Source organism: Phodopus roborovskii, unplaced genomic scaffold (genome assembly GCF_943737965.1).
Source record: "Phodopus roborovskii unplaced genomic scaffold, PHOROB, whole genome shotgun sequence".
Lineage (NCBI taxonomy): Eukaryota > Metazoa > Chordata > Mammalia > Rodentia > Cricetidae > Phodopus > Phodopus roborovskii.
The window spans coordinates 18,025,090-18,038,507 of record NW_026126571.1 but is presented as its reverse complement, the minus strand read 5'-3'; the positions used below and the strand labels follow the sequence as shown (position 1 = coordinate 18,038,507).

The 13,418-nt window shown below is 44.6% G+C and overlaps 1 protein-coding gene across 1 annotated transcript in view; it reads left to right on the top strand.

The window, feature by feature from the left end:
- Vopp1 (VOPP1 WW domain binding protein) overlaps positions 1–12,609 on the top strand; it is a 59,820-nt gene extending 47,211 nt beyond the window's left edge. The window contains exons 4-5 of the mRNA XM_051202782.1: positions 6,107–6,243; positions 12,275–12,609. Of these exons, the coding sequence (XP_051058739.1) occupies positions 6,107–6,243; positions 12,275–12,465 (328 nt within the window). The 3' untranslated portion in view covers positions 12,466–12,609. The remainder of the gene's footprint in view (positions 1–6,106; positions 6,244–12,274) is intronic.
- Positions 12,610–13,418: the final 809 nt, after the last annotated feature.

Below are 13,418 nucleotides of genomic sequence, written 5' to 3'. Positions count from 1 at the left end.
TGCTAGTATGAAATTTACTTGGACGGGGGTCTCTATCTATTCAAGGGGAAGGGAACTGCCTGAGACTGGGGATGTCTTGTCATGTAAGTGTATTATAGATTTAACCTATTTTATTCAAGCATTCAATTTTCTGTAACAGGCTTTTAAAAATACACCTGGTTTGACTATTATTTTATATTGAACAAACTATTTTAAACTTATTTTGAGTAACTTGCTTTAGGCTTAGCTCTGACAACATTTACAGAAGACTATGTAATGGGAGATTCATTGCTTTCTCCCTCTAATCCTGCCTCTGTGAATAAGTTAGATTTGTGCTTAGTATATGACTAAAAACAAATTTTGGGCACATTAAAGACATTTGATCATTATAAGATAATTAACATGTCCTTGTTGTCTTTGTTTTAACAGTTTACAATAGACTAGCAACTCTCATAAAATTAAGATTTTATAATTTTATCTGTTAAGCTTTTAAGCCTTTAAATTACAATTTTGAACTGAAGCTCTTTTAGTACCAAAATCCATTTTAAACTGTAAATACAGTCCATGGGGAAACTGGGAACCTCATTTTCTTGATCCTTGTCAGTGTGCACTGAGTCATGTATATAGTTGGCTCATCATTCTCCCAGACTACCAAGCCAGATCTCTCATGAGAGGTAGGATCAGAAAATTACACCCTCTGCTATTCGTATCCCAACTTAGCACAGGAGGACAAGGATAGGATCCCCATTACAAGTTTTCTTCAGAAACCTTAAAGCTTCTCAAAGGGGATATCTTCCTCAATTCTTAGATGGGCTCCCCAAAAGGCCTGCACAGTCTTCCCCAACAAAGGGTCCTTCCACTCTAAGAGACCTGTAAGAGGCATAAACTTTCTACCCAGACCGGATTCAGTACACAGACTTACCCTAAGTGTGTCAGAAGGACTCATTCATTTTGTCTGGGAACACAGCAGTCAGTGGCCCTGGAATGTTTATCAGGGGATCCTCACACGCAACCTCTGGCCAGGAATGCCCAGAGTGATCCTGAGTCCTGTGTTGGCGTGGGAGATCTTGCTGGGGCTTCAACTGAAACAATCTATGTGAGAAAGTTACAGTTTGTCATGCTTTATTAAGCCAGTTGAGAGTATAGTGAGTTCTCCAGCCTGCCAGGAGTAGACTTATGCCTCAGACTCCTGGTGCAGAGACAAAAGAAGGTAGGTTTTTGTTTTGTTTTGTTTTGTTTTTTTTTTTTTTTGTTTTTTTTTTTTTTTGTTGTTGTTGTTGTTTTTTTTTTTTTAATAGTCAAAAGGCTGCAGTAGGCTAAGTGTGACCATTGAGCTGGTAAAATATCACACAAGGCCTCTCCTCAAGAGGGGCCAAGCTGGTTTTTGTATCAGGACCCTTTCTCAGCAGGGAAGGTGGGCCCTTCTGGTATTGTAAAGCACTTTATGAAGAGGAGTGAGAAGACATTTGTTTACAGGCAAATGTGGCTTCCAAGGGACAACCTGACCCTTCTTAAGCTATTTCACAACACCCATGCCTGGACTGCTAAACTCTGTGGATCATAAACTGAGGGTTGTTGACAAACAGCCGTCCTTAAAATATACTAGTTTCAGAAACAGAGACAGAAAAGGGACTTAGCAGAACAGAGCATGAGAGACTCGTGTCCATTCCAGAGAGCTCAGCCTACATCAGGAGATGCTTGCCTTGTAGTGAGGGCGGTTTCAGAGGAGTGAGAGCCTCAGAAAAGCTGTCCTCCACTTCCAATAAGAGATCATGGGGGCGAGGGAGAGGGGCTCCTTGATCCTGGAGGCTGAGTCCTCTGGAATTGACTCTAGACTCTCTCCTGTTTCAGAAAGGGGAAGGGAAACAGTGTTATGTAGTTTTATAGAATAAAGACAGTCATAGGTCCTGACAATTTTAAGATGCATTTGGTGGGTGCATCAGAGAGATTGTTACAACCAGATAGGGGAAATTTTCCCGTAAGCATTAGATGCCTGTCTGATGACATTCCTAGCTTTTGGATTGATGGAAGCTAGGCGTCTGGTAAGTTAATAGATTTCAAAAGGTTTTCCTCTATTAGTCACAGGGTGTTTGTCCTGATGTAGAGGTAGGAGAGGGATGGCTGTTTAGGGGCTAACGCTAGCCTGAGATAAAGTAATTAGCTTCTGGACCTGCAACCTTCCAGCTGTGTGCATAGCATACAGGGGGCTTTTGTGTGTATAGAGCAACAAAGGAGGAGGGTAGATTACATCGTCAGGTGAGTTTCTCTGCAGCCTCAAAGTGGTAGATACCAGCAGATCTGGTACATTCATCTCCTTGTCAGGAGTTAACTGGATCCCAACAGCCCACAGGTGTTAGCAGTCAAGTCAACTTTACTGTTTGGACTTGCTCAGTCTACCTGAGGCCTTTAGGCCATTACCCCTTCAGTAACAGGTAGGCCATTGTATGGGAGTACTCTGAAGACAGTGCACAAAACATATTTAAAAAATATTTTTATTATGTGCATTGGTGTTTTTCCTGTATGTATGTCTGTGTGAGGGTGATGGGTCCTGGAGTTACAGTGAGTTGTGTGGTGCCATGTAGGTGCTGGGAACTTAACCCAGGTCCTCTGGAAGAGCAATCAGCACTCTTAACCACTGAGCCATCTCTCTACAGCCCGCCACAAAACTCCTAATGCCAGGAATTTGGGGGAAAGCTGCAAAGCTTTTGACTAGCACTTTCAGTGAGTTTGTTCCCAGCATGATGGGGTCAGCATTTTGAGTAGAAGAGGTCTGAGGCTGAGTGAGAGAGAAAGTCGGTGGTATCAGTTCAGGGTCCCTCCGTTTCCTTCCTGTGGTTTGGAGGAGAATGCTTCTAAGACGCCCTGCCAGCTGTAGAATCTTAAGCCCAGGTATGAGTGAAATTGTTGAGTTTAGTTCCTACCCCTAGATAGCATTATAAAGCACATATTGCCAAATGGAAAAGACGGACAGGGGTAGCTGTATAGATGAGCCTGCTACTTGAGGTTCCCATACCTCTCCTTGAATATGGATCCAGGCAACAGGGTCTTGTGTTATTGCTCTCTGTCACCAGAAGGTTTGCAGGATGGAAAATTGCCATGTAAAAAGAAAAGGCAAACTGAGTTAAAGAAACTGAATTATTTCCGACTTTAGAATATGAAAACAACTTCCCCTCCTAATCCTCGGGAATATGAAAACAACTTCCCCTCCTAATCCTCGGGAATATGAAAACAACTTCCCCTCCTAGTCCTCGGGAATATGAAAACAACTTCCCCTCCTAATCCTCAGGAATATGAAAACAACTTCCCCTCCTAGTCCTCGGGAATATGAAAACAACTTCCCCTCCTAATCCTCAGGAATATGAAAACAACTTCCCCTCCTAATCCTCAGGAATATGAAAACAACTTCCCCTCCTAATCCTCGGGAATATGAAAACAACTTCCCCTCCTAGTCCTCGGGAAGCTGCTCAGTTATGCTGTACAGCAGAAGACTGCAGTGGGCAACCTGCCTATGGATACGATACAGTCCTCTGAAAACGACTTTTCTCATTGATAGCCCAGCTAGGATGAAGTTCATTTTCCTGGCCTTTGTCAGTCCCCCTTATTAGTGGTAAGTCCTTAGACTAATGCTTCAATAAGGAACAGATCAGTTACATGTGACACCAGAGACACAAGTTGGCCTCTTGTCAAGTGACTGTGCTATCCTTGCTTCTGAAGTGTGAGGTACAGAGTCATTTTTCATCTAGGAGGGAAGAAAATCCATTTGGCAGTATAACCATCTTGGCCCTTCTTCGTGGTGAAGACCTGAGATGACTTATTTGGAAAGCAGAGAGCCAGGTCTGTTGGCCTGGCCAGCAGTAAATCCCCGTGCACATTCCACCTCTCCAGGTTTTACATAACCGGACTCAGATTATGCATTGAATGGTAAGATGATAAGCTTTAAGCAGCAAGTCCGGCTGTGCCTGGTGGCACTGTCCTGTAATCCCAGCTGCCTAAGAGGCTAAGGCAAGAAAGTTACATCTCCAAAACCTACATGGACTATGGAGTGCATTCAAGCCAGCTTGAGCAAGCTAGTGAGACCCTACCCGAAAGTAAACCATAGGAAATGGGTCTGGCGCTATAGGACTATACTTGTAAAGATGGGAGAAGAGTGGGAGAGGGAAGAGAGAGGCCAGGACAGAGGAGGGAGAGGGGAAGAGCGCAGGGGAGAAGGGAAGTGAGAGACAGGGAGTGGAGGGAAGAGGAGACAGAGAGAGACTGTCCCTTTTGTGATTCCAGCATCCTCGCTAATGAGGTCCCTTACTTTTCCAAACCTCTGAGCCCACTTCCCAGTCCTGCCAGCTCCAGCTCGGCTCTTGCATCTCTCCCCTGAGCTTCCCCTGCTCTAGGCCTCTTTGCAAGTGTCACCCTTCTCACCAGACTTCCTGTCCCCTCCTGATGTAGCCCCTTCTCATTTAGAACCTACTCAAATATGGCAGGAGGAGAGTATTTGTCCATTTTTATGTGCAATACTATCTCAGTTTAAACCCCCAGTGCACTGAATTATATACTTAGTATATAATTTTGGTAGGTAATATTTTACACAGGGCTGCTCTTCCAGCCTTCAGTTTTCTTTCTTACCGCTTATTTATTATGAATAAATAGTTGTGTATTCTTGCCAGTCGGTTTCTTTCTCTTCTATTAAAAATTAAGTTCATTGAGGTGTGGGGAAGGGACTCAGCCTCTGTCTTTGGTAAGTTATCTGCTGCTGTGATAAAACACCATGACTACAGCCACTTGGGGAGGGAGGAAGGGGTGTATTTCATCTCAGGTCACACTGGGTCACTGAGGGAGTCAGGGCAGGAACTGATGCAGAAACCATGAAGCAATACTGCTTCCTGGCTTGCTCCTCCTGGCCTTTTCAGCATGCTACCTACCCAGGGATGCCCACTGTGAGCTGGGCCCTCCCACATCAACTGATCAGTCAGGAAGATGTCTCACAGACTTGTCTGCAGGGAATCTCATGGAGACATTTTCTCAATTAATAATCCATCTTCGCGGATATGTCAAGTTGTGCCAAATTGGCAAAAACCAACCAGCATACCTACTTTCCTCCCTGTGGTGCTATGGACATCAAAGGCGCCAAACTTGTTGAATAAATGACTAATTAAAAGAAAGAACACAAAGACCCTAATTATACCTTTTTTTTTTTTTTTTTTTTTTTTTTTGAGTTATTTCTGTCTGTGACCGATGGTCTTGCACTTAGTTGTCTTCCTACTCTCAAAGGCCCTATCACGTGGTCTTAATTTTTTTTTTTTAAACATATTATCTGGTGTCATTGGCTGTGACCTACCAAATTTGCTGTGTGCTTGACCCACACAAAACCCATATTATGGACTTGTATGATGTTGAAAGAGTTCCACAGGCCAGAGATGGGTAAGAATTTATCAGTTTTGCTTGGTATTGCCCTTATCGTAGATGATTGGGTAGATGTCTTATCTCTAAGATATGGAGAGAAATCAGCAATGTTTACAGCCAGGAGTTTTCTGAATATTTTTCTGTTTTGTTGACTGTGTTTCCTCTCTCTGCCTATATTTTTCTAGTAATTAAGTAGTGTTCTAGATGTTTTTTACTATTCTTAAATGTTCATTCCATAACATAGAAAGGTGCATTTTTGTGGTTTTGACAGTCAAGAATTGCAAATGTGGAGACAGAATGACAGAGGCTGGATTCGCCAGCACCTTCTGTTTTGACTGAAATATTGTGTTGTGTTGGAGACATAACTGAAAATGCAGTACAACAATCCTTTGAAATCAATCCTTTGTAGCCACCAAGACGCAGATTTTTCTTAGCAAGCATCTCAGTGTTAGCAGCTCCTATCCTGGGGATACCTCAGGAATTTTCAGGGCAAGTATTTTGCTGATATCATCCATAGAAGGAATGTCCCAAGGTGAAACAATCCAGAGCGGACCACGGTTAGTCACATGCCTTCATGGCTGGAGGCTTCCCATAGCTTGCTGGATCTCTCTGCTTTGCCATTGGGGATTGGTATTCCCGGACCCCCTGGGAATCCGCAGCCATTTTTGTTATCATTCTAGAGCCTGGCCTCGGCCGAGGCTTGAATCATGGCCTCATGTCTTCTTCCTTGCAGGTTCCTGTTGATGATGGGTGTGCTCTTTTGCTGCGGAGCTGGTTTCTTCATCCGCCGGCGCATGTATCCACCACCACTCATTGAGGAGCCCACGTTCAATGTGTCCTACACCAGGCAGCCACCAAACCCCGCTCCAGGTCAGCCGGCCTCATCCTTGTCTGTCCTCATAGTTGGTGTGCTCTCTTCAGGCATTTACAGTGCCACAGGCTGTGCTAAAAGAAATAAATCAGGCTATTTGGTCATTATTTTTTATGTTTGCTGGGAGCACTGAAGTATATTCTGTGCCTGTCATCTCATGTGTTTACATTATTGTTGATGTACTCCGTGTGAATGATACATCGTTCATATATGCATACATGCCTTTTTTCTTTTTTATAAACAGTTATTTAATGTATAAATTTTTATATATGAACAATAATGACCCTACCATTCTTAATATTATGTTACTACATGGTCATTTGTTTGGTATTTTATGATTGCTAGTGATTTTGTTGGTTGTGGACTAAAGCTTTTATGTTTGATGAACTTGGGGGTCAGTGTGTTCACATCGCTCTGCTCCAGTCACAGCTTCTACCTGGAGGCCTGGGAAGAGTATGTTCATTCATTCCACCCAGCCCACTGTGGGTGGGGCCATCTCCAGGCTGCTGGTCCTGGGTTCTGTAAGAAAGCAGGATGAGCAAGCCATGGAACAGCCCAGTAAGCAGCACCTCTCCGTGGCCTCCGCATCAACTCCTATCTCCAGGTTCCTGCCCTGTCTTGAATCCTGTGCTGACTTCCTCTATAGGTGAACTATGATGAAGAAGTTGCAGTTTTCCTCCCCATGTTGCTTTTAGTTCTGGTGTTTCATCACAGCAGTGGTAACCCTAACATTTACCAACCATAGCAGGGGACAAAGTCAGGGTGCTTATAAACCAAGTGAAATGGAAACCTCATTCAGTGCTCAGAGAATGGAAGATTAAGTATGAGCGTGTACAGAAACTGGGCTGGAGAAGGAGTTGCAGACAAGAATAGTGGAGCAGACTATGTGGAAATGACATCTCGTCAACCTCTTTAACATGACTCTAGAGTTTCAGAGAGCCACTGTCATCCCAGTGGGGTAATAATCTACATCAGGTGGGGCACCAAGTTAAAAAAAAAAAAAAAAGAAAGCAGCAAAGGCTGTTGGTTAATCGCCAGTGGGAGGGCGTCAAGGACCAAGGGCTGCTGAGGTCCTACATCTTAGATCAGAGTTATCACCATGGGGCTAAGAGGCTAAGAGGGAGCTGATATTTGATACCATCCTGTCCGTGCTCTAGTGGTACCTGGAAGCATTCAGAAACACAAGTGCCCTATTTTATTCCCCCCACCACTAGATTTGCAGACCCCCTTGGAGTTAAAGGATCCCAGTTGTAGAACATAGGTTTAGGTCCCCAGGTCTCTACTAGTTGTCCCAGATTCCTTGTTTAAGAATGTAAACTTAGCTGAACCTGGTGGCACACAGAGGTATGCCTCATCAGTGCTAAGATGGATATTCATTCCCTGGAGGGCAGGAGATGGCAGCCGTTTGAATGCTGGTGTGTGAGGGTTAGCTGTTAGGGCCAGCCTTCATGTCCAGAATCATTGATAAGGCACACACCGAAAAGGTGCTGCTGATTGGCGGTTGGAGAGATGGTCTAGCATCAGAGTTCGGGGCTTTTTTGTGGATTGAGCAGGACTTTGAGGGAATCAGAAGGTATGGGTAACACAGCTGTGGAGACTGAGGTTCAGAGGTAATGCTCCGTGTGAAACTGGGTGAGCAGATGTTTTTAGTTGAAAGTTTGGGGATTATTGGGATGCACAGCAGATGACAAGAGAGCAGTGTTGAGTAGTTGAAGTTCTGAGAATAAAAATGATGCTGAATGGGATATGGAAACCCAAAGTCTGAGACATAAGGTGAGTCACTGGCCCCTTTGAGGGTCAGTACCTTGCCTGAAAAAAGAAGTTACATGAAGGAAAGAAGCCCATGGTTTTGTCTGTGTGCACAGAAGAAAGGGCCTCATCAAATCCCACAGTCCCCAAATCCTTGTTGCTGACTGGGCCACCATCCTTATGGCCTCAATGCAGGAAAGAAACACCAACTCCATCCATTCATTTCCTTTCTCATAAATATTAGCTAACAGTTCCAGCTCCCCTTAGAAACATAAAGAGCCAATGGAAGAAATTCTAAAAGTTTGGTTCAAGGAGCTTAGGTTCAGAAAGACCAGAGAGAGACATGTTTCCCATGTAGCTTACTAGTGGCTGAATGTGAGGAGATAGTCTAGGTCATAAAAATCAAAGATGAACTGGGGCCTGTCTTCTTTGTGGAATATTATATGGCAACACAAAAGTCCACAGTTGGGATCATAGCAACACAGTTTATAAGACTCGGGATGTGTCTCAGTTAAGTGCTTGCTTAACTGATATTCACAAGGCCCTGGGCTCTTTCCCCCAGCACCACATGATACCAGGTATGATGGCTTTTGAGTGTCATTCTACTATTCAGGAGTTAGAGGCAGAAGGGTCAGAAGTTTCAAGGACATTATTGACTATATAGCAAGTTTGAGGTTGGCTAGAGATATATAAGATGCTGTGGATACTACTGCTACTGTTACTACTACTACAAATAATAATAATATAATTGTATAAGAAAATGGCAGTCTATGAAGCAAGAATTGAGCTGGAAGCTGGCTAGCTTTCACAGTGTTGGAAGGTTCTATGCAGGCATTTGCAAAAGATAGGTATCAATGGTCTTACTGAGTTATGACCTATAGAGTCTCAACCTGTTAGGCAAGATGTACCCAGGGATACAATAATGGCAGCACACTTGTTGATCTCGGGTGAGATATGAGTCCCACTTCCCAGGAGAGAACACACGTCTCTCACTGTAAACTCAGTCAAAAACCTCTGGCTAGGAAGACTTTAGCGAGGATCTCAGAATTATTGCTTAACTAAATTGAGAAGACACCAACCTGTGGTCTCAGCGTCTATCTTTATGCCGATATACAACTGTTACTCTCATCATTATGAAGAGAAGCTTCTCTTTGCAGTGGACAATAGTGAATACAGAGAGAGACTCTTGGCAGCCAAGTGTGCCCAGACATAGGGCATGCATGATACCTCCTCTAACACTCGGGGAATATTGCAGAAGAGGAAGTGGGAAGATGTCGCAGTCAGGGGTCAGGGGAAAATGGAAAATGCTACATTTAGGGCATGGCGTCGCCACTGCATTCTTGCCATGGCAGCTGCAGTTGCCTGCACTGGGCCTAAATAAGATGAGCCCTGTAAACAGCCAGTTGTGGCTTGGAGGCAGGCTCATGGGACCTTACCCCTTGCTGAACTCTTGGAAACAGATAGATTCTGGGAGAGGAGCAACCATTGCTTTCAGTTGTGTGTGCAAGGGTGAATCTACCCGTTTCCAATACAGGGTCAGTATCTGTGGCCACAGATTGACCTATATGAGACGAGTGGATTGCAAAACACAAAACAAAACAAAATGGTATGAATATAGGAGGGGGACCTGTAGGGAGGAAGGATGATGAAAGTGATAGAAGGGAGTCCAGAGAGGCCTAAGTGAGAGTAGACAAGTAGAAAGTTGTCAGAGATCAAAGTTAACCACTTATACAAGTATGTATTTATATATGCTATGGGAGATTATTTTACCAAAGATGCATTAAGGCATTGAGATTTTCAGTATATTGAAAAGCTAACAAGAATGGTGATTAGGTTTATCACAAAATGTTATTAAGAGCAAGACAGTCTCTTTTAAGAATATCCTGTTGCTTTAGACACAGGAGTTAAGTTCTAGGTTATATCAGAACAATAACAATTTTGAAATAGATGAATCCATTTTATTCTCAAACTGGATTTTTGTAATTGAGGTGAGATATTGATTTCTCTCATATTCTTTTTTTGGGGGGTTGATCTAAGTCTGTGCTAAAAGAGAGGCTGAATTTCCTAAACAGTTCTTCATCTTTATCCTTGGTAAAGAGGATTCTGGGAAAAAGCTGTTTGCATGGGCTGATAACCCGTAAAAACTTCAGTGATGGGGTAGAGTTCGTTGCTGTTCATAGCCCAGTTACAATTCTTTTTGTGTCATCTTTAGCTCCCTTGACAGCCACTCATTGCCCACCTGTATCAGACCTACCATCCTGATAAACAGATAAAAACCTTTGGAGTGCATTAACTAAACCCCTTCCCCCACCAGTGAGCCAGCGAAGAATGATGTCAGCTAATGTCTATCTGTGTGGCTTCAACCTGCTTCCTTGGTGTACTTACCAACTTATTTTAAAATCACTTTCATTTATGACTTGCTTTGTTCTGTTCTTATAAAAACCCATAGAACTGTTTCCACACGAGAACAGAGAAACTGGGTGACCTAGCTCTATGTTCCTGGGTCATGGTCACTCGGATTAGGCTCCAGGATAAACTCTCCCTTATTCCCTTTGCGATGAGAACTGTGTTTTTGTGTTAACACCTCTATTCACCTCAAAGTCTTTGTCCAGTTTTGCCCTGTGGTTTACCTCCCTGAAGCTTTATTTTTCACAGTTTTAATCTGTATTTGTAACCCTGCTTTGGAGATTTGTTTTTTACAATGGACTGCACGGATTTCCTTGGGAACTTTTGTTCTTAACTATGTCATCTGTGGTGTAGTTGACTGTAGTTCTGAGGCGCTTTTCATTTCCATGGAGTCATGTGTACATTTGGGAACAGGTCTCTGAAGTCTGGGGACATCTGCCTAACTTGCCAGCCTTCTCTCCATGGGTTTCACACATGCAGGGCCGTCTTTCTGCTTGTAGTTCCCTGAGTATGCATGGCTGCTTCAGTCACAGCTGAATCCGTCATCTTTCAGTTCCCCTCTGAGGGAGCCTGAGTGATTAACTTGGGCAGTGCCTGGCATTAGATCTTCCAGCTAAATCGAAACTGTGGAGAGAGGCAGCAGTGTGCACCCACTCTGAGAACCTTTGCCCTTGGCCAAGCTGTCCCCATTCCTGCCTTGTCGTCTCTCTGGTGGGAGCCTTCAGCTGCTAACCACTAGTAGACCACTAGTAGACGCTGCTGCTGCTGCTGTCTCTATAGCCTCAACCACAAGGTTCCCACCATGTTCAAGTCTGGAGGTTGTCAAGATTCTTCATTAAAGGATTTATGTTCGTGATAGATATAGCTTGCCCACCTTTTGTTTGCTCTGATTTTTTTTTAATATCCTAAATGTATTTCTCTCAATTATTTTGTAAAAAATTAAGATATACCCAGCATGCCAATTCCTACAAGATCCACGAGCTGGTACTCCAGTGTTCATTTGAGAAGCTCCACTGTGGGGGCATTACAAATAGCCCAAGCTGTGGCGCAGAGACAACAGCCTTCGCTGTGCTCACCTGTCATAGGCGTGTTCATAGGAGGCGGGGGCGTGTTGCAGTAGGAAGGAGGGGGTAGGCAACACGCCCCCACCCCCCTCTGGTCCTCAAGAGCAAAAGCCTCAGTGTGCATAATAGCCACTTCCTTCTGTCACAGAAGAAGGAGGCATAGCTCAGGAAACTGACAACTCTACCCAGCATGGGCCTGTGGGAGTTGCCCGAGACCTTTGGCCCACCAGGATGACAGATACTCTTTGCCTTCAAAAAAATGGAGCAGGAATGGAGACCTTAACTTCAGATACCGTGCATTTCTAGTAAATTGTACTCAAACTGTGTGGAGGGGACTATGGTGAATCTGGACCAAGAGTCAGGGGACCAGGTTATTTAGGGGATCTCCTCACAGCCAGGGCACAGTGACAGCTGTCTGCAGACCAGCTTCCTCACCTTGACTTGGGCACACCCCTGCAAACATACTTACAGCACAAGCCTCCGCAGCTCCTTCAGAGCGAGCTGCCTTGTTTTCAGATCTGAGTCTGTGATGGGCGTCTGTGCCTCTGTAGGGTACTCCGTCCTCCTTTCATGCTCCTGTTCTTCATTGCACTCCGGAGACCGATGATGTTTCAGCAATAGACTTCTCCAGAGGAATTGTGCTCCCCGAGGACAGGACCGTGTGTTTCTCTTGCTTATTACCCAGTCTAGGTGTTTACTGTCTTGAGGAGGGTTTGGTTCTTCCTAGAACTACAGCAGTGCAATGCATGCTAGTACGGAGATGTGCCAAATAGTGGTTTTTTTCCCTCACATATGGATATCTGTCTTTCAGGGGTCCAGCAGATGGGGCCGCCATATTACACGGACCCTGGAGGACCGGGGATGAATCCTGTTGGCAACACCATGGCAATGGCTTTCCAGGTCCAACCCAGTTCACCCCACGGAGGCACAACCTACCCACCCCCTCCTTCCTACTGCAACACGCCCCCGCCTCCCTATGAACAGGTGGTGAAGGACAAGTAGCAAAATGCTACACAGAAGGCAAAGAGGCTGGACAGGCCCTTCTGTGTGTCCTCCCCATCCTCACTGATACTTGCTAATAGGGTGGTCCAAGGGCAAACTGCTCTTTGATGTCTTCGAAGCAAGCCCAGCTCTCTTTCAAGTTTATTGTGGAGGACATTTGAATTTCACACTGTCTCCTCTGTTGCTTCTGTTTCTGATGTAGTCTGTGCTCTCTGAGAGAGTGTGGCAGCAGCCCCCGAGGGTTGAAATTACTGAGGTAGCTGATGTAGATCCTTGGGAGAGAGGCTAAGAGGAAAGGAAGGCATAGCCTTTGTGTTGGGGCAGATCAAGAAAGGGTCAGGCTGAGATAAGGCTCACACGATGCAGTAGCGGGAAGAGAAGTCCGAACGGCCGCTACCCACTGTCCTAGCCCATCCTAATAGAAGCTGTGGGAATGTGCTGGGGAGGCCTGTTGACGCTGTTTGGTCTCCACTCACATTTTGAAAGTAGGCTTTCCCTCTGCAGGGATAGGAAATGCCCAAGTGTATGCTGTTTCCGCTGCAAGATGAGGGTCAGCATCTGGCCCCAACTGGACACCTGCAGTTAACTAAAGACCGTTAAAGAGAGGAAAGTCTTTTAAGTTAGGGAAAATTACTCACTGCTCCAAATGGAGACATTGCATTTTATAAAACATGCTCTGGCTTCAGATGGAAAAAAGAAAAGTTTCCTTTTTCTTTTAGTGTATTTATTGAAGTGAGAGTCCTGTTCTTTGTGATCAGATGGCGGCGAGTGTGAACCCTTGGGGTCACTGCTTAGGGCTTCAACATCCTTCCCCTAGGTAGTTCTGGTGGTGGGTTTCATGGACAGTTCAGAGCAAAGGTTACATTTGACCCTTGGAGCGGGAGAGAACAGCTAAAATAGCCCAGCAAAACAAGACCAGCTTTGCTGCGTAAGAACTAGGGTTGTATTTGATC